At 43.3% G+C, this 22,435-nt stretch overlaps 1 protein-coding gene across 8 annotated transcripts in view; it reads left to right on the top strand.

Moving 5' to 3' along the window:
* The window catches only part of nrxn2b (neurexin 2b), a 937,590-nt gene that overhangs the window by 888,883 nt on the left and 26,272 nt on the right, over positions 1-22,435 (top strand). For 4 of the 8 annotated variants that reach the window (XM_045701329.2, XM_082965087.1, XM_082965089.1 and 1 more), the window contains one exon: positions 3,730-3,819. The exons of the other annotated variants lie outside the window; for them this stretch is intronic. In XM_045701329.2, coding sequence (XP_045557285.1) covers positions 3,730-3,819 — 90 coding nt within the window. The remainder of the gene's footprint in view (positions 1-3,729; positions 3,820-22,435) is intronic. 8 annotated transcript variants of the gene reach the window in all.

Consider the following 22,435-nt stretch of genomic DNA (forward strand, 5'->3'; position numbering starts at 1 on the left):
CATGATGTTCAGTCCCTGCTACAGAATGGAGAGTAGGTGTGCTATAGACTGTAGGGACAAATAGCAATGTGTTTAGCAGACACATTCTCTTTTACTGCGTCTGTCTCATCCGTCTTCAGCTGTTCCACATTGGCATTTCCAAATCCCTCCTTATATAGAAAGAACAGGCTTGAGGCCTCCGCTTGTCCCGCCTGCACTTATTTTTTAGCTTGTTGCTGGTGACAAGGCTGCCTGACGCCAAGGGGCTGTTTGTCAGCGAGGCGCAAACACGCGCCCTTAGTCACACACATACACTGAATAGTACACGCACACCTCCACACACACAGATACACACACACACACACACACACACTCCACTTCTCTTCCGCGTTTCTGATTACTCGAACACCTGGTGGCTTCCTGGGGAGGTGGTAGAGGGGGAGAAGAAGGGAGGAAATTCTTAAACCTTAAACCCCCCCCCCCCCCCCCCATTCTCCCTTAGCAGCTATGGAGGGAGGGGTGGCAGGAATAATTAAGAAATAGACGTTCTATTGAATGACATCGTCAGATTCACGCAGGATGGCTTTTGGATCTCCTAATTGTAATCTAATTAACGGCCAGAGTGGAGCCACGGCTTTCTGACGTCTTTCTGCTATTTTGGTGGGAACCCCTTCCCCCTCCTTTCTTTTTTCTCCCTCTCTTTCTACCTCCCTCCACTCAGAGAGGAGGCACAGTACCTCGTAGGACATTTGCTTGAGGTAAATGAATGATCTAACCTGATAAGTTTCCCCTACATAGATCAAGATCAAAGATTATTTCAAGGCAGGAAGAAAGGACGGTTGACTTTTTTAGAAATAGAGAATTTTGATCAGAGTCATGGAGTTTTATTAAAATGGCTGCACTGGTCAGATACTACCACTAGAGGGAGGGCTTGAAGTAGGCTGTTCAGTAGCCGAGGTGGGTTTAGTTGTCAGACTGCCTAAGGGATGCCTGTTTAAACTCTGTGCCCAGGCTCTGGTAATAGCAGGGAGGGAGAGAGGGACTCGTCGAGGGATATGTCTAGGGAGGTACTGATTTATCTCACTAAGGACCACTGCCTCCCACAGTATGTTTCCTTCTCTCCTTTTCTCTGCTCACTCCTTCCATCCTTTCCTCACCGACTCTCTCCCTCTTTTGGTCTCTCTTCACTTTCTCTCTCTGGCCTCTCCATCTCGTTCTCTCTCTCTCTCTCTAATCTGTTTTGCTGCATAGTGCTGGCGTTGCCGTTAAATGTGTTGTGAGTGGAGAGAGGAGCTCTATAATTGCAGCACTGGCTTTGCACAGGCCAATCTCCTAGACTTACCTGGAGACCCACGTGATCTAAATGACACAAACATACACACACACATAACACTGTTGCTGAGCGATTAACCGACATTTTGGTTATTTTTTGTTTTTTTAAACTCATTTACTGGCGTCGGTTCAATTATTGGAATTCCATTTCATTTGTTTATTTTTCTTTCTGTGAGCTCAATGCAGAGTTCCTCTAGAGATCAATCAGATCTGTGCGATGTAGTAGGGAGATGCAGTTTAAAACGGGGTAATGAACTACAGTGACCATAATCCATTGCGCATCTACTCGTCCGGTGTGTTTCTTTTACGCCTGCTCCTGAAGAGAGAAGAATGTGTGATCATGAGGTGAAATAGAGAGCAGCTGTTGCTTCGCGAGGTATCGCTACCTGAAAATACATGATCTACTGTAAGTGATTGATAGTTGGTATTCAGCAGTCATAAAGGTATGCCTTATTTACTTTGAAGAACTACTAAAATAGTGATTCTGTCAGACAGCATAGACAACAGCTCTATAGAGATTAGATGACTTGGAATGAAATAATAAAGTCATCAAATAAAACAAATGTAGTATACACAACAACTGAAATATTGTATTAAAGTAAAGTAATTATTCTGTGTTACAGCCTTCAATCCACATAATGCACAGTGCATTTTGTGTAAAAAATTTAATTGTAAAAATTAAAAAAGTACGAAAACCGTGATAATGTTTTAATAATCAAACCGAACCCAAACCGACCTCAAAAGCACTAATCGCTCAGCAGAAATACACACACGCACACACACACACACACACACACACACACACACACACACACACACACACACACACACACACACACACACACACACACACACACACACACACACACACTTTCAACTTTATTTAACCAGGTAGGCTATATATATATATATATACACACCACTCGCCTCAATCGAGTTTTTCCCCAGAAACAAACACTCTCTCCAATTCTATTCTTCCTCACTATCCCTCTCTCATCCCTCTCCTGGACGTCTTTGCTCATCTGCCCTCCTACCTCCCATCCTCCTTTCCACTTTTCTCCTCCCTCACTATCTCCATCGAGGCTCTTCATCCAGCCCCCCCTCATCTGCCCTCCCCTCAGACATGTTGTACTACACACACAGGCAGGTGTATAGACCCCCTGGAGAGTGGGCCTGGGTACTGCAGAACAGAGTGTGTATATATATATATATATATATATATATATATATATATATATATATATATATATAGCACTGCGGTGGAGAGAGGACAGCAGCTTTGTAGACAAGAATTATAGGCACATGATCACTCTACCCACGCCCTACGCCCTTACCATTACACCTACACCCTTATGTTACGCTCTACCTTTTACCTGGTTATTGCAGCTAGAACGCCATCCATTTTGTAGCACATTATTACAGTACAGATTGTTAATATGCCGTTTTTCTGGCTTTTTTTTTACTTATTTGTATGATTTCCTCACCCCAGGCATCGCTTTATAGCTAGCGCTGAAGAGCCCGGCCCTAAACAGTACAATCCAGCAGTTGATTCTGATTGAAATTATGAGGGAGATAATCATTTTAGCTCTGGTTAAATGATGTCATGCGGTTTAATGGAAAAGCAATGAAGAGCTTTTGACGCACTGATGAGACGATGGAAATGATGAAGTGCCGTTGATGATTATTAAGCTGAAAAAAAGCCCTGATACGTTATGTACAGTATGTATGAAACGGCAGAGCTCAAATCCACCGAGTTCTTTATATTTACCTAAAAGTGCACAAGTTGGGATTAGTGTTGCATTATGGGATTTGGAGTTTCTTAATATAATATGTCAGACTTGAGCACCGAGACTTGCCTCGAAGGATGGTTGTGTGGGATCTCAAGCAGAATATGTCTTCCTGGTATTAACCATGTAATGTGTTAAGTAATATGTGCTTAAGGGTCTCTGAACAGGAAATGACAATGGTTTGATGATGAATACATGAAAATGTTTGAATAATGTAATGATGATGTTAATGCATATGACATTGCTATAACTGAATGCTTTTCATGTTGGTTTTAACATATGTAATAGATTATTGATTTCATTGATGCTATTGATTTTCACTGTCCACTGAGCTATTGGCTGTATCAGCTATCCATTATACAAATATACTATTTCTAAATTATTCATAAATATGTTTAACTTATCGGACCCATAACCAAAACAACCATTTAAACCTGAGGTAACTAGAATGCTGTCTAACCAATCCAAACCAGTCCGCACAAAGCTACTACTTCCTGAAACTACCTAAAGATGATTTTAACGTACATAACCTTGCTAAACGTTTTGCCATGTTGCCCTTTCTCTAACCTTTAACCTTTGAACCTTTGACCTTCCAGATATTAACCTGCACTCTTTTCCAAATTCTCTAAAGGGAACTTTGATAATGAACGCCTGGCTATTGCTAGACAAAGAATCCCATACCGACTTGGTCGGGTAGTTGACGAGTGGCTACTCGACAAAGGTAACTAAAAACCCCTTAACTCTCCACTAATGACCTAACCACTTAATCACCGTTAACCACCGCTCTGGAGGAGGTGCAGTGCCACGCAACAAAGGTGGATGTTATTGGCTCTTTACAGTTCCTCTGATTCACATATGTCCAATGCGATTGGCTTATGACCTTACCCAATCAGTCTCAATGTGATTGGCTTAAACTTTTCCATTCAATTATGTCACTGGGTAGTAATATACATTAGTAACACATTCAAACAGGTAACCATGACTCACGCTCTACAGTTTTACTGTTTGCTGTTCTAGCCCCCTGAAAGCAATTATACAGGTCATTCTATCTTGTAATTGGCAATTATGAAAGTAGTCAAATTGATACTAAATCCACCTCCCTTATCAGCTAGCTGGTTAACTAATATTACGACGTTGGTAATGACCTTACACATTCTTCATAGCATTACAATGAAGGTACTGAACGAAAGAGCCAGTAGTAGGTTACACTGCACAGGGGAACCATGTCCAAAGCACCTTGACATGGGGCTGCATCTCTTCAGAGTCATAACTTCCCAATAACCCCAACATAACCCCCCAGTAACCAACCTGACAAAAAGACAGATCCTATTGGTTCCCTTCTGCTTCTCTTCCTGTGTTTCTGTTGTTTGGTCTTGTGAAGTTTTATTAATTATGGTGATTATTATTCAAATTCTTATTCACAAAAGTGACAATTAGAGGAAGAAACATCAACCACTTAATAATTTTTGGGACACTCCAGAGAAAAGTAGCCACCTGAAAGTCATTAAAAGTTAAAGGGACTGTTTAATGTGTCTGTTGGACTTTGTTAATAAGCCTACAGTTCGCTGTGTCAGCCTTATTCTGCCCGACAACAACGAGCACGATCAATCTGCAGTTTGGATCTGACCAAAAGTGACGATTCTTTAACCCTTTGAGTGCCAAACGTCCCCTGACCTCTTTGTCTTTGTCATGTGTTGTGTATTTGTGCTGCTGAAAGGTGGTTGATTCTAAAAAAAACACCCCAAATGGAGGTGTGGCCTTTGTTGCTCCTCCTCCTCCCCTCGCCTTTTCATTCCATCCCTCTGGCCACAGTTACCTCAGTCGCACCATAATGTTGGCCATTTTAAACTGGCCCTAGCTAGCTAGGTCAGCTTTCACAGCACGATAATGGGCCGTTCACATCTAGCACGATTACAAACGATAACTATAAGGTGTAGATGTGCCTTATCACACATACAATAATTATTTAGAAGAACTGAGAGTCCGCCTCTGGGCAAAGTTTTAATGTTACTTATTCAATGACTGCTAGTCAAAGTGATTCCGATTTTAAATGAGTTGATGTTAGGCGTCACAACACAGTGAAATACGACTTGCTAAGGGAATTTGAGAGTAGATTAGTCTAAGTCATGCATCTATAAGGCTCTAAAGGCTTTACCCAAGTCTGTATTCTGTTTGTATGACTAATAATAGATGCAGTGTCATGAACACATCACATTTTACATCTTCTAATTTGCTGCGGCCGGCTGTTCTTTGAAACGGTATTATAAGTGATCACACATGCGAGGAAAGATACCAAATAAATGAATTTGTATTTAAGTGAGAGTCAAAGGAGAGAAATGAAGAGTTCCCGTGTTTATTTGATAAAAACAGAATCAGTAAACTGCTCACTGCATGTCATTTGGATTAAAAGGTCATTTAGCATGGATTGGATAGAATCCGTATGTCAGATAGAACGAGAATCAACTGAAGGGTTTTGTACACATTTTTTCATACATTAATAAGGATGACTTGATATGAATTACCAACCAGATTTAGGATAATGATGACAAGACACAATAACAACCAAAGAGTCAACAGCGCCAGAGGAAGCTGGGGAGGTTAGTATAGAGGCACTCTTACCGAAAACCAAGTTGGAGGGAAGGGAACGGAAAGAGGGAGGCAGAGGACATTTCTCGACTCAAAGGGTTAAAGTTCAAAGTTACTTTGCTATGGAAACAGACAGAGATTAATCCTAAGACCTGAACTAAGCAGAATCTAACCACCTAACAGCAAACCAAACTCAACCCACGCTAACGACTGAGGGCTGACTCTCCCCACACCACCCCTCTCCAAAACTATGAACAGAAGGGCCAGTATGTTATTTACAGTCACACCAAAATGATTCCTATAGTCTTACCTTCTGGACAGTAGCTAGGACACAACCAAGAAGCCCTCAGTCATAATCCTGTTATAAACATCTCTAACGAGCTCAATTGGAACTTTTGAAATTCCTCCCAAAGCTAGAACTTAGACAGGATAACAACTAAACAGCTAAATAAGTGCTGGACCCCTTTAAACCACGATGAAGTGGTGCCAGAATACCCCCCCCCCCCCTCCCCTCACCCCTTCTCACCCCCCGAAAAGCAAAACTCAGAGGGTTAAAAATGAACCAGTTAACTTGAACACCAACATTCTAAACATGGTACCTAATTATTTTTGCAGTTTTGTGATGAAACCTGCAATTATTCAAATGCTTCTTTGAGTATAAAGTTACAAGAGATTATAAGGTCCCTTTAACGTTTACTGTTCCACTATGTTAGCACCTAAAATATGTTGTTTTGTGTAATAACTGTATGAACCAAAATGGGTTAAATAATATGTCATTTGCTATATTGAATGAAAGATAATGTCTGTTCTAGGTGGTGGATATATGCATGTATGGATGGATGTATGTATGAATGAAAGCGAGTGGGGGGTTTATCCTATGGATATTGCAGCCTGGTCTGTAATGGTCCAGACTTCATATCTCTTACAGACCACACCCCTCTGACCACAACCCTGAATCTGTGGTTTTCATTGCTTCAGATGTCTTGACCGGAGCGAAACAAACGTCAGCCCAGTGTGTCTCCTGAACTCATGGTCAGTCTGGGTTCAATGCGGTCAGGTCTGTGGAACCGTATAACCACAAAGAATGGACATTTGCTCTCATTGATATAAAAACCAGCTGGGGTAACTAGAGCAGTCCACGCACTTTTGAAAATCTTTGAAGTGGTTTATTTTGCAACTTAACGATTCCATGAGATTGCATGCTACCTTAGAGCAATAGACTTCCAATAAAGTCAAGTACGGAGTGGAATCAAGCAGTGGAAAAGGTAGGTAACACTCACTCACTCACTCACACACACACACACACACACACACACGCTTATCAATGCTCCCAACCAACTTTATAGGCTGAAGTAGAGAGGGCTTAGTAGGTATTACAATATCTCCCACTAGCCCAGAGCTGGCTGTTGGATCACACATCTCAATGTGCAGCTCTCATTCTCTGTTCTCCTCAAGACTTTGAGGCAGATCAGAGAGAACATCTCTGGCCCTCCCAGTGCCTGCCGAATAAATACAAAATGGCAGCACTTATACAGACTCAATGGAGGGGAAAAATAAGAGACCCAAAAGTTTTTAACAGCTCAATCCAACCAAACTCACTCGGATCTGCCCTCCTTTTCCCTCGTTCTTCTCCCTCTCTCTCTCTCTCTCTCTCTCCCCCCCTCTCTCTCTCTCACCTCATATCCGTCACACCAAATCCTCTTCTGTTTTCCACCCCTCCCACCTCTCTCTCCCTCTTTTCTTTCTCTCTTTTCTCTCTCGCTCTCCTTCCACATCCTCTGCAGTTTTCTTGGCGCCGCTAACTTGCGACGACACCGGCAGCCTCTTTTCTTTTGGAATAACCAGAATGAGATACGGCTTCCTAATCTTTCTGGGGAGAGAGAGGAGAGGGAGAACAAAATTGAGATTACAAATAACCAGTGACAATCGATTTCCCTTGTTCTCCTTCTCAAACCGGTAAAACGTTCCACTTTTAGCCAACGAGGTATATTTACTTCCTGGCTTTACCCCAATATATTCCAGTCACAGAGAAGAGAAGAATAGCCGGAGCTACAGTTTAAAATGGGAGCAGTGTGGCATACATCTGGGTTTAGGGAGGACACCAAACTCTCTGCTGCCATTAAGAACCCGAAGAGAACATCCAGAGACTTGTTTAGGTGGTCGAAACTGAGATGGAAGGAGGAGGAAGGAAGGAACACAACACAGGCCTTTGCGTCAACAGTGGTGCCTGGACAGCTTCTAGCGAGCTACCCAGTGAGCTGGGTTTAATGTTCAGTGTTTAATGGTCTGGTTCAAGCGCCCCCTTTTTCCCTAACCGAAAGCAATCGAGTCCTCCTAGTCGATATGATGCCTGGGCCCAAATCGACCTTCTCCTGGCTGGTGCGCCCATCCAGACAGGCCATGCGTGAGCCTGGCTTTATTACAGAGATTTTTCAACCCGGGCCCCTCACCAGTAGGGACGGCTCTATGGCCCCTGCAACTCCCTCCAGACCGTCCATGGTGAGTTTATTTGGCTCACATGCTCCTTTCTCCTCTTTTGCTTCTTTTCATTAGCTCTTTCTCTTTTATTACAGCTGTGTTGGAAAAACAGGAAGACACTGTGTATTTGTAACTCGTAGAGGGAAAAGTGGTCGTGAGACTCCGGTTCCTACTGGCTTAAATAATGGGGCACTTTGGCTGTGTTATTCCCCTACCATGAAATGATCTAGAGCAGGGGTATTCAATTCTTACCCTACGAGGTCCGGAGCCTTCTGGTTTTCTGTTCTACCTGATAATGAATTTAACCCACCTGGTGTCCCAGGTCTAAATCAGTCCCTGATTAGAGGGGAGCAATGAAAGAAAACGCAGTGGAACTGGCTTCCAGGTCCAGAGGTGAGTTTGAGGGATCTATAGCAACTGGAGTGACTGAAGAAAAAGGATCTGTCGTGAGTTCACCGATACGCCTAGATCTCTCCAGATATGTCATGATGCAGAGAAAGCCACTACACCCCGTCATGCTTTATCGAGTGTACTGTACCCTGTCTGAAGTCCTCCTGTACCTCCCCGCCACAGTATGTCTCTATCTACCGTCCCCTGGCCCCTGAGGGCCTCACTACTCCCTCACGCAGCGCTTTCTCTCCTAAAGTCACGGTGCATTCCGCCCCTCGCCTTCCTTTGTCAAACACAATTAATTCAGAGCGTTACCAAATCGCCTACTTTTCCAGTGGAATTAAAAAAAAGAAAAAGACTTAATTAGCAAAGAGCGCCTTGCGCTAAGGAGATAACTACTACCCACTTCATAATCAACTCTGTCAGCAGTGCATCCCCATTCTGTCTTGGCTCATAGGTGGGAAAAGAGGAGGGTTAAAGGGAGAAAAGCCTGTGTTTTTCTTGAGATTCTCTGTTGAATCCCGGAATTGAGGGAATGATTTGACAACGGCCAAGCGATACGAAAGGTTCTCGGTGTAAACATTCCAAGCTTCTGTCAATCAAAAACCCCTCAAGCGGTGCCTTCGCAGTGGAGGAGCCTGGGTAATCCATCCATCTGGCCCACTAGCCGAGTCGCCACCGCAAAGCATTTAAGATGGTAGCGTCTACCTCGGTGTGTCACACCCTCTCTCCTAGATAAAACAGGCTAAGGAAGAAAAGGGAGCATAATGATGTTGGAGGCCTCTCCAGTCTCTACTTCCAATCCCTCCCTCTGATCCCTACCACTGGAATGCCATTAGATCCAGAACATCCATCCAGAACATCCAGCCCCGCTTTCTCCTGCCACCTCTCCCCCACCTTAGCCACTTGGAAGGGGCTGAACTGTGTTCGAACTTCCCCCTCCCTTCCACATCCACTGGAGGTTGCAGGCTTGCTCTCATTACCAAAGCCTTCAGACAGGCAATCTGTGCATTAGGCAGCCGAGCGTGGACGGACTCTGCCCACTCCTCCACGGCTCCGTCGGCTCAGCCGGTAATTACCGTCCCCGGCTCATCTTTTCCCTCATCGAGAAGAAAACATGGAAATGGATACACGGATGTAGATGCGTTATGCCCCACTGATTCTCTTCTGGTCAGTGGAGAGGGAAACAGTGATACAGTTGATGTGAACAGGTTTCCCATGGAACTAGTAACTGAGCCCCGTGGTTTTTCTCTGCCGAGCCCCAGCGATTGCTGCTAGGTTAGCCGTATGATTAGCTCGAAACCAGAAAGGGAAATGGGGAAGCTTGCGTTGTATGATCCACTGAAGTTGTATTACTCAGACATGGGTTTAGTTAGCATGTCAATGCACATACTCTCAATCTCTCCCTCTGTTTCACTAACTCCCTCCTCCTTTCTCTCCCCTGGTTTTGCTCTCCTTCCCTCTCCCTCCACCTTTTCGTCTCTCCATCACTGGTTGACACTCTCTCTCCATTTTTTTCCACTAACTCCCTCCTCCTTTCTCTCCCCTGATGTATTTCTCGTCATCTCCCTCTCACTCTCTCCTTCGACCTTTTCCTCTCTCCATCATCCCTGGTTAACACTCTTTTCTTGCCCTCAGTCGCTCCTCTCCTTTATCAGGCCTGTGATCTTCCTTTAGCCCTGCACTCATTTGTCTTCCTCCCTCTCTCCTGTCATTTCACGTCTCCAATTCTCCCTGAAGTCTCTTCTTTCTCTCCCCTCCTCATATCGTTTCACTCGGCTAGGCTATAGTCTCTATGAGTGTCTTATGGCCCTGTCTGTCTGCATTCATTTCAGCTAGAAATGAAAAAGAGAAGTCACTCGAAAAGCCGGGCCTCAAGGGACGCCACTTTGAGCCAATGAGCAGTCATTTTGACGGTCTAATATATATATTTCATATATGCTATCGGGGAAATGTTTCCTTTGGTTGTGTTTATGAAGGTCTTGGGTAACAAAAAAGATATGTATTTCATTAGTTTACTGTGGGCTATCTGCTGCCGCGTACTCACCTGTGGAGCGCATGGAACAGCGGTTATTGTTGGAAAAATTCATATTTTGAAAGAGAGCTCTTCTCTTCAATTGTGAGAGGTATTTGGCAAAGGTAAGTGTTTTGGAAACCTCAGAACCTGGTCTTTCTGATACTCGATAGAAATCAAAACGTCTTAACCTCATGTTACTCTGTAAGAGGATGTGGCGCTCCATGAAAAAAAAAGACGTCCTCTTAAACTGCTTATTAAACAAATGATGTTTGTGAAATCGAAATTCTAACACAATACTTCTGTTAAATATACTGTACTTATTTAGGAAAAGTCAAGGACAGAGGGGGGCATTAATTTTAAAAAAATGGCAGAGATACTGTATTTCAATTTTAAATGAATGTGCAGTCAAAATAGAAGGGCCAATATTGGGAATTATTATTTCACCATGATTCTGGCTCACTTTCTGGCTCATGAAAACACACCCGAAGAAATCACTTACGGAAATGTGCCATCTCAATCTCATCACCTTGTTCTTTTTCATCATTCTGTTGTTCCATATAACCAAAATCTATTTTCATATCTGGACATTACAACCCAGAGAACAGTTCAACCTGTCTCAATGATTCCTCTCGCAAACAAATATTTCCCTCTCCAAGAAAATGACAACCCGCGTGTGATATTCAAGATGAAGCTCCTCCCCTCGAAAATATATGGATTTCCTGTCACAACCAAAGCCTGTGGCATTCCACTGTTCCAGTGCACATTAGTGATTGAAAAATCCCCCCCCCCCCCCCCCCCCCTCGTAGAATTGGCACTAGGGGATCGTTAGCTCGTGCCCTCAGTGTGGAAATCGAAGCGGAAATGCATCTCACCTCTTGGCCAACCTGCTAGGCTATCAGCCGCTAAGTCCCCTGTTGTGATTTGGCGAGGGCACGAGTGATTGCCTTCCCCAGATACCCGCTTATGGAGTGAAGAGCGAGGAAGAGCATTCATCGCTTCCCTGATCCTCTCTTGTTTCCGAGCGACCAACCTACTGGGACTGTTTTCCAGGGCGCGCCGCTGATGACAGATACAGTGTGAGAGGCCTGAGAGAGGGTCGTGATGAGGCCGGAGTGTTACGACACTCCAAATCAGACTTCTTTCTCTGGCTCAAGGGATTTACATGACAACATGCTAAGCTAATCTCTCACGAATTAGAACACAGAACATTCATGTGGATTCAGCAGGGGGAAATAACACACAATACAGCCATGTTCTAATGATAGCCTTCCCTGTAGCTCAGTTGGTAGAGCATGGTGTTTGCAACGCCAGGGTTGTGGGTTCGATTCCCACGGGGGGCCAGCACAGAAAGAAAAAAAAATGTATGAAATGAAATGTATGCATTCACTACTGTAAGTCGCTCTGGATAAGAGCGTCTGCTAAATGACTAAAATGTAAAATAGAGGGAGTGAAGGAGACTGAGGTGGGAGCAAAGAGATGTATTTTTTTATTTTACCCTTATTGAATCAGGTAAGTTGACTGAGAACACATTCTCATTTACAGCCACGACCTGGGTCTAGTGTGAGAGAAAAGTATATAGAGAGAGAAAGAAGAAAGGAAATCAATCAGAAGGAAGAGGGAGTGACATACTGAAAGATACCCATAGAAAGAAGGAAGGTCAGATAGTTACAGAGAGAGGCAAAGAGAGAGATATATATAAAAGGAAATATAAGAGAGAGAGAGCGAGAGAAGGAAATGGAAGATGGTATGCTAATTTGGAATGGAGCAGACCTGCTGTAACTCACTCTATTAAATTAATCAAAACAGGAACATTTTACATTTGGCTAGAAATTCAAAAAGAAATTATCTCAAAGAAAATGTCCTCCTGTGTGCTACCTATATCCCCCCACTAGAATTCCCATACTTTAATGAAGACAGCTTCACCATCCTGGAGGGGGAAATCAATCATTTCCAGGCCCAGGGACATGTACTAGTTTGTGGCGACCTAAATGCCAGAACTGGACAAGAACCTGACACCCTCAGCACACAGGGGGACAAACACCTACCTGGAGGTGACAGCATTCCCTCCCCCATATGCCCCCCTAGGCACAACTACGACAACATAACCAACAAAAACGGGTCACAACTCCTGCAGCTCTGTCGCACGCTGGGTATGTACATAGTCAATGGTAGATTTGAGGGGATTCCTATGGTAGGTACACCTATAGCTCATCTCTTGGCAGTAGTACTGTAGACTACTTTATCACTGACCTCAACCCAGAGTCTCTCAGAGCGTTCACAGTCAGCCAACTGACACCCCTATCAGATCACAGCAAAATCACAGTCTTCTTGACCAGAGCAATACTCAATCATGAGGCATCAAAGCCAAAGGAACTGAATAATATTAAGAAATGCCATAGATGGAAGGAAAGTAATGTGGAAACCTACCAAAAAAATATTAGGACAAAACGTTTCACTGTAATAGCGAATGTGTAAACTTGGCAGTAGAAAACCTAAACAGTATATTTGACCTCTCAGCTTCCCTATCAAATCTAAAAATGTCAAACGGAAGAAAATTTACAACAATGACAAATGGTTTGATGAAGAATGCAAAAACCTAAGAAATAAATGGAGAAACCTATCCAACCAAAAACATAGAAACCCAGAATCCTGAGCCTTTACTATAGTGAATCACTAAAACAATACAGAAATACACCATGGAAAAAGAAGGAACAGCACGTTAGAAATCAGCTCAATGTAATTGAAGAATCCATAGACTCTAACCACTTCCTGGAAAATTGGAAAACACTAAACAAACAACAACGTGAAGAGTTATCTATCCAAAACGGAGATGTATGGGTGAACCACTTCTTCAATCTTTTTGGGCCTATAACAAAGAACAAACAGCAAATACATATACGATCTATATGTATGTACATATATGATCAAATACAAGTCTTAGAATCAACTATTAAAGACTACCAGAACCTACTGGATTCTCCAATTACATTGAATGAACTACAGGACAAAATACAAACCATCCAACCCAAAAAGGCCTGTGGTGTTGATGGTATCCTCAATGAAATTATAAAATATACAGACCACAAATTCCAATTGGCTATTCTTAAACTCTTTAACATCATTCTTAGCTCTGGCCCCAATACACACAAGTGGAGACAAATTTGACCCCAATAACTACCGTGGGATATGCGTCAAGCAGACTCATACATTTCCTCAGTGAAAACAATGTACTGAGTAAATGTCAAATTGGCTTTTTACCAAATTACTGTATGGCGGACCACATATTCACCCTGCACACCCTAAGTGACAAACAAACAAACAAAAACAAATGCAAAGACTTCCCATGCTTTGTTGATTTCAAAAAATATTTTACTCAATTTGGCATGAGGGTCTGCTATACAAATTGATTGAAAGTGGTGTTGGGGGAAAAACATAACATTATAAAATCCATGTACACAAACTTTCAAATGTGCGGTTAAAATTGACAAAAAACACAGACAGTTCTTTCCACGGGGCTGTGGGGTGAGACAGGGATGCAGCTTAAGCCCCACCCTCTTCAAAATATATATAAACGAATTGGCAAGGGCACTAGAACAGTCTGTAGCACCCGGCTTCACCCTACTAGAATCTGAAGTCAAATGTCTACTGTTTGCTTATGAACCGGTGCTTCTGTCCCCAACCAAGGAGGGCCTACAGGAGGACCTAGATCTTCTGCACAGATTATGACAGACCTGGGCCCTGACAGTAAATCTCAGTATGACAAAAATAATGGTGTTCCATAAAAGGTCCAGTTGGCAGTACTACTAATACAAATTCCATCAAGACACTCTAGAGCACACAAAAAATGATACATACCTCAGCCTAAACATCAGCTCCACAGGTAACTTCCACAAAGCTGTGAACAATCTGAGAGACAAGGCAAGAAGGGCCTTCTACGCCATCAAAAATAACAAATAAATACATTTGACATACCAATTAGGATCTGGCAGAAAATACTTGAATCAGTTATTGAACCCATTGTCCTTTATGGTTGTGAGGTCTGGGGTCTGCTCACCAACCAAGAATTCACAAAATGGGACAAACACCAAGTTGATTCTCTGCATGCAGAATTCAGCAAAAATATTCTCAGTGTACAATGTAAAACACCAAATAATGCATGCCGAGCAGAATTAGGCCGATACCCGCTAGTGATCAAAATCCAGAAAAGAGCCGTTAAATTCTGCAACCACCTAAAAGGAAGCGATTCCCAAACCTTCCCTAACAAAGCCATCACATACAGAGAGAGAAACCTGGAGAAGAGTCTCACTAAGCAAGCTTGTGCTGGGGCTCTGTTCACAAACACAAACAGACCCCACAGAGCCCCAGGACATTAAGACAATAGACTCAACTAAATCTTGAGAAGACAAAAAGATAATTACTTGATACATTGGAAAGAATCAACAAAAAAACAGCAAACTAGAATGCTATTTGGCCATAAACAGAGAGTACACAGTGGTAGAATACCTGACCACTGTGACTGACCCAAACTTAAGGAAAGCTTTGACTATGTACAGACTCAGTGAGCATAGCCTTGCTATTAAGAAAGGCCGACGTAGGCAGACCTGGCTCTCCAGAGAAGACAGGCTATGTGCACACTTTCCACAAAATGAGGTGGAAACTGAACTCCACTTCCTAACTTCTTGCCAAATGTATGACCATATTGGAGACACATATTTCTCTCAGATTACACAGACCCACAAAGCATTTTTAAATAAACCCAATTTTGATAAACTCCCGTAATATTTTTATATTATCTATTGGGTGAAATACCACAGTGTGCCATCACAGCAGCAATATTTGTGACCTGTTGCCACAAGAAAAGGGCAACCAGTGAAGAACAAACACCATTGTAACCCATATGTATGCTTATTTATTTTCCCTTTTGTAATTTAACTAATTTCACATAATATGACATTTGAAATGGCTAATGTTTACTGTTTATTATCTACTTTACTTGCTTTGGTAATGTTAAAATATGTTTCACATGCCAATTAAAGCCCTTAAAAATTGAAGTTGAACAAGTTGAACATTTCTGAGATTCCTAGTTCCGACTAGCAACACAGAGAAAGCATCACATACAGTGCATTTGGAAAGTATTCAGACCCCTTCTCTTTTTCCACAATTTGTTATGTTACAGCCTAAAATTGATTAAATAAATGTTTTTCCTCATCAATCTACACACAATACCCCATAATGGCAAAGCAAAAACAGGTTCTTAGACATTTTGGCAAATTTATAAAAATCAAAAAACAGAAAAACCTTATTTACATAAGTATTCAGACCCTTTGCTATGAGACTTGAAATTGAGCTCAGGTGCATCCTGTTTTCATTTATCATCCTTGAGATGTTTCTTGGAGTCCACCTGTGGTAAATTCAATTGATTGGACATGATTAGGAAATACACGCACCTGTCTATATATTGTCCCACAGTTGACAGTGCAAGTCAGAGCAAAATCCAAGCCATGAGGTCGAAGGAATTGTCTGTAGAGCTCCGAGACAGGACTGTGTCGAGGCACAGATCTGGGGAAAGAGTACCAACAATTGCAGCATTGAAGGTCCCCAAGAATACAGTGGCCTCCATAATTCTTAAATGGAATAAGTTTGGAACCACCAAGATTCTTCCTAGAGCTGGCCGCCTGTCCAAACTGAGCAATCGGGGGAGAAGGGCCTTGGTCAGGGAGGTGACAAAGAATTCAGCACTACACCAATCAGGCCTTTAAGGCAGAGTTGTCACGCCCTGACCATAGAGAGCCCTTGGTTCTCTATGGTATAGTAGGTCAGGGCGTGACTAGGGGGTGTTCTAGGTTTATCATTTCTATGTTGGTGTGCTTGGTATGGTTCCCAATCAGAGGCAGCTGTTTAGTGTTGTCTCTGATTGGGGATCATATTTAGGCAGCCATTTTCCCCACTGTGTTTTGTGGGATCTTGTTTATGTGTAGTTGCCTGTGAGCACTCCATAGCTTCACGCGTTCGTTTATTCTTTATTGTTTTTTTTTGAGAGTTTCATTTAATAAACATGTGGAACCCAGATCACGCTGTGCTTTGGTCCGAGTATGCTTCAAATGACGATCGTGACAAGAGGGGCCAGATGGAAGCCACTCCTCAGTAAAAGGCACTGACAGCCCACTTGGAGTTTGTCAATAGGCACGTTAAGGACTCTCAGACAATGAGAATCAAGATTCTCTGGTCTTATGAAACCAAAATTGAATTCTTTGGCCTGAATGCCAAGCGTCACGTCTGGAGGAAACCTGGCACCATCCCTACGGTGAAGCATGGTGGTGGCAGCATCATGCTGTAGGGATGGTTTTCAGCAGCAGGGACTGGGAGACTATTCAGGATCAAGGGAAAGATGAAAGGAGCAAAGAAGGGCGGCAGTTAGACTAGTGGTTAGAGCGTTGGGCCGGTAGCCAAAAGGTTGTTGGATGAAATCCCCGAGCTGACAAGGTAAAATTCTGTCGTTCTGCCCCTGAACAAGGCAGTTAACCCACTGTTCCACGGTAGGCTGTCATTGTCAATAAGAATTTGTTCTTAACTGACTTGCCTAGTTAAATAAGGGTTACAAAGTACAGAGAGATCGTTGATGAAAACCAGCTTCAGGGCCTCAGACTGGGGCGTAGGTTCACCTTCCAACAGGACAACAACGCTAAGCACACAGCCAAGACAATGCAGGAGTGGCTTTGGGACAAGTCTCTGAATATCCTTGAGTGGCCCAGCCAGAGCCCCGACTCAAATGTTGATTATCTCAGGAGAGACCTGAAAATAGCTGTGCAGCTCCCCATCCAACCTGACAGAGCTTGAGAGCACCTGCAGAGAACAATGGAAGAAACTCCCCAAATACAGGTGTACCAAGCTTTTAGCATCATACTCAAGAAGACTCGAGGCTCCCAAAGGTGCTTCAACACAGATTAAAGGGTCTGAATACTAATGTAAATGTGTTATTTCAGTTTTTTATTATTAATACATTTGCAAAAATCTCTAAAAATCTGTTTTAGCTTTGTCATTGAGGTATTGTGTGTAAATTGATGAGGGGAAAAAACGACTTAATCAATTTTAGAATAAGTAACTTAACAAAATGAGGAAAAAAGTCAATGGGTCTGAATACTATCCGAATGCACCGTAAGTGACTTGAACTCCATCACTGAGGGACGTCTCTCACTCTACAGTTTGTAGTAGGGCTAGTTCATTAGTTAGTAGTGTGTGTGTCGTCCTGAGTGGTTGTTTTAATGAAGACCAACTAATGGATGTCACCCTCCTATCCCAGCCCAGTCTCTAGAGTCTCTGAGCCCAGGCCAGCTGAGCCCTGGTCCCTAGATATACTGGTCCCACTGATATAACAAGAGCCCTGGTCCCACTGATATCACTAGAGGTTTTGACTCTGACACCTAATCGCCGATTAGGTGTCAGAGTCAAAATCTCTTGTTATATCAGTGGGCTTAGAGATAGGCGTCCCGCTAGCAGAACAATAATTCAAATATATAATCAGAAATATTATGGATTTTAATCATTTAGGTACATATAAGTGTCTTATATCGTCTGAAAGCTTAAATTCTTGTTAATCTAACTGCACTGTCCGATTTACAGTAGCTATTACAGCGAAAACATGCCATGCGATTGTTTGAGGACAGTGCCCCACATCAAAATATTTTTCCATCGGTACAGGTTTCATACATTCACATATAAAGATGAAATATTCACTTACTTTTTGAACAAATCTTCCTCTGATTTGTCATCCAAAGGGTCCCAGCTATAACATGTAGTGTTGTATTGTTAGATAAAATCCTTCTTTATATCTCAAAAAGTCAGTTTAGTTGGCGCCATCGATTTGAGTAATCCACTCATTCAACTTGCAGAGAAAGGAATCCGATAATCTACCCCTAACATTTCTACAAACTTACATTTTAGTCATTTAGCAGACGCTCTTATCCAGAGCGACTTACAGTAGTGAATGCATACATTAAAAAAATTCTCCGTACTGGTCCCCCGTGGGAATCGAACCCACAACCCTGGCGTTGCAAACACCATGCTCTACCAACTGAGCCACACGGGACCGAATTCAAAGTGTTTTCCTTCCAATGGTACCAATTATATACATATCCTGGCTTCAGGGCCTGAGCTACAGGCAGTTTACTTTAGGCACGTCATTCAGGAGGAAATTGAGAAAAAAGGGGCCTAGCCCTAAGACGTTTTTAACAATTGGGAGATAACAACAACGAAAACAATTGAACCCATTTTGGTGTTTTCTCTCGGCAAAAATATATCTTACTGATATTTCCCTCTCAGTGGCAGTCGGTGCTGTTTTAGATGAGGACAAATACAGTACTTTTTTTATGAGCATGGCCTTATTTCTATTACAGCATATTGGATGACTGTCATTCATATTCCATCAATGTAGCATCGATAGGTTTAGGCTACTATGTTATACTCACATTTTCTCTATACCCATCATGAGGTTGAGAGAAATTTGAGTAATCAAGGTGACAGACATTCACACATTCAATACCGCCTTGCACACCACCTAGCTGATCTAGGGGGTAATCATTAGTCCAACACTTGCAAACGAGAGTTTCTATTGGACAAATTCAGGCATGTTTATCCCCATTTCGTTCCGTTTGCTTCCGTTTAAGAAATGTTTTGCAACAGAATCGGCGGAATGAATACAACCTTGATCACGCGGTAAACACACATACATCTAATCTCTCCCGTTCTCACCTTTTCCCTTCTATTGTGGACTTCAGTGGACAACACATCAGCTGTTTGCTACCTGGTGAAAAAACCTTTCCAAGCCAAACCTTCATATCATAAACGCTAACTGCTACACACAGCCTACATCATTGTCACCATATTAACGTCATAGTCAACATAGCTACTGGAACTAACGCGTTAGTAAACCTGCTACAAGCATGCAGTAGTCAGCAGCAAGCAGTTTAGCAGTTACACCGGTGGTAATAAAATAATAAAACCAGAAACTTACCTTGACTTGGAAGAGTTCCAGTGTTGGATAGCCATAGCCAGCTAGCTAATATAGCATCCCACTCTGTTTGGCTAAACTAGCTAGCTGCATTTGCTAGCTAAGTGAAAGTGAAGAAAAAAAATACAACAAAATATAGCTCTCTTTCTCGCTTGCTTCTCCTTCATTTTTTTTAAAGAAATGGATTTCTTCAAAACTGTTCAACTATTGAATTTCTCTCTCTTTGAGTCAACTACTTTCCACATTTTATGCACTGCAGTGCTAGCTAGCTGTAGCTTATGCCTTCAGTACTATATTCATTCTCTGATCCTTTGATTGGGTGGACAACATGTCAGTTCATGCTGCAAGAACTCTGATTGGTTGGAGGACGTCCTCCAGAAGTTGTCACAATTACTGTGTCTATGGAAGGGGGTGAGAACCATTTATTTTACCAGGTAAGTTGACTGAGAACACATTCTCATTTACAGCAACAACCTGGGGAATAGTTTCAGGGGAGAGGAGGGGATGAATGAGCCAATTGTAAGCTGGGGATGATTATGTGGCTGTGATGGTATGAGGGCCTGATTGGGAATTTAGCCAGGACACCAAGGTTAACACCCCTACAATAAGTGCAATGGGATCTTTAATGACCTCAGAGAGTCAGGACACCCATTTAATGTCCCATCCGAAAGACAGCACCCTACACAGGGCAGTGTCACTGCCCTGGGGCATTGGGATATTTTTTAGACCAGAGGAAAGAGTGCCTCCTACTGGCCCTCCAACACCACTTTCAACAGCATCTGGTCTCCCATCCAGGGACTGAACAGAACCAACCCTGCTTAGCTTCAGAAGCAAGCCAGCAGTGGGATGCAGGGTGGTATGATGCTGGCAACCATAAGCCTCCTAGGTTTTGTATTGGAGTCAATGTACGCAGAGGACGGAAACTAGCTGTCCTCCGGCTACACCATGGTGCTACCCTACAGAGTGCTGTTGAGGCTACTGTAGACCTTCATTGCAAAATAATGTTTCACTATTTAAACATTTAATGAAATTTGCTGAGAAGGATGGCCCTCCCCTTCCTCCTCTGAGGAGCCTCAACTGTTCCCTCTCCAAGAAAATGACAGTCTGTGTGTGATATGCAACAAGAAGCCCCATCCCCTCCTCCCCCCGAAAATATTAATTTCCTGTCACAACCAAAGCCTGTGGCATTCCACATTAGTGATTGAACCCCCCCCCCCCTTGCCGCTACACAAGGGGTTCATAACATGGGTCATAGGATCGGTGCTAGGGGATCGTTAGCTCGTGCCCTCAGTGCGGAAATCGAAGCGGCAATGCATCTCTCACCTCCTGGCCAGCTTGCTAGGCTATCAGTCGCTAAGCCCCCTTGTGATTTGGGAAAGGCGCGAGTGATTGAGGTCCATAATGCTTTGAACAACGCCACCCCCCCTTCTTCACCTCCCTGATCCTGTCTTGTTTTTTACGAGCAACCAAACGACTGGGACTATTTTCCAGGTTGTGCCACTGATGACAGATGCCATGTGAGAGGCCTTGGAGACGGTCGTGATGAGGCCGGAGTGTTATGACACTCCAATGCAGACTCCTCTCTCTAGCTCAAGGGATTTACATGACAACATGCTAAGCTATCTGTTTGGCTGTCATCCACTCTGCATACAGAAATTCTCCTCCTTCCCTCTTATTCACCGTTAAATCCCTCGTTTATCTCTCTCTCTCTCTCTCTCTCTCTCTCTCGCTCTCTCTCTCTCTCGCTCTCTCTCTCTCTGCTTTCTAGCATGTTCTCTGTCTACAGTACATGTTTTCCGTAGTGCTATTCTTATCCCCAGCGCTATCTAGCCAGCGTCATCCCATGTCAGTCAAATTGACTGGATGTTCTCCCACACGGGTTAGAACACAAAACATCCATGTGCATTCAGCAGGGGACCAGACACCCTGGAATAACACACAATACAGCCATGTTCTAATGATAGAGGAAGGGGGAGAGGAAGCTGGTGGCAGAGAGCGGTGTTGGGGAAGCTACTCTGAAAATATTCCCATGTAAAATAGATAGAAAGAGAGTGCGATATAGTTAGACAGCCACAAAGTTAGAGCAGAATAATATATAACAGCAAGTGGGATAGAGAGTGGGAGGGAGAGAGAGACCGTCACCTAAGTGACTTAAGCTCCTTCCGTGCAGAGCGACGTCCATCACTCTACAGTTGGCAGGGCTGAAGTTAATTAGGTAGTAGTGTGTGTGTGTCTTCCTGAATAAGTGTTTTAATGAAGATCAGCTAGTGGCTGTCTTCTCAGCTCAGATTTTAGAGTCTCTGTGCCAGCCCAGCCCTGGGCCCTAAGGCCAAATAGTGCCCATCATCATAAGGGCCCAGGGAGACCGGGCCACTGCCACCTGATTCAAGACACAAATTGGTCCAATAAACCCTCATCAATGCACCTCCAGCCCGGGGCTGTCCACTGAAAGGACAAACACTGCGCACACACACACATACACACACACAGAAAAAATGTGGTGTTCCAAAAGGTCACCTGTAACGCACGTAAAGGTCACCTCCCTGACACGTCTGACAGCTCGCGCAAGTTATTATGCACACACAAATACACACAGACACACACACACACATATACCCGTTGTGTCTTAAGCTGTCCGATTGCCAGTCGTGCCAAGACCTTCCCTTCTCCCCCTCCTCTCTCCTCTCCCTTCCTCTAAACCCCCGACCCCAGCCTAAATGGCCCCTGAAGTGACACGTCAGTTTCAATTTGACCCGGCAGGCCCCAAAACAATAACTTCATCAGCTCCTGTTAGTATCCTCTCCATCAGACAGCCACACAAACAAACACTGATTCCCTCTCTCTTCCGGAGGGCACTTT

The sequence above is a fragment of the Salmo salar genome, chromosome 18 (assembly GCF_965601325.2).
Source record: "Salmo salar chromosome 18, fSalSal1, whole genome shotgun sequence".
Taxonomy (NCBI): Eukaryota; Metazoa; Chordata; class Actinopteri; order Salmoniformes; family Salmonidae; genus Salmo; species Salmo salar.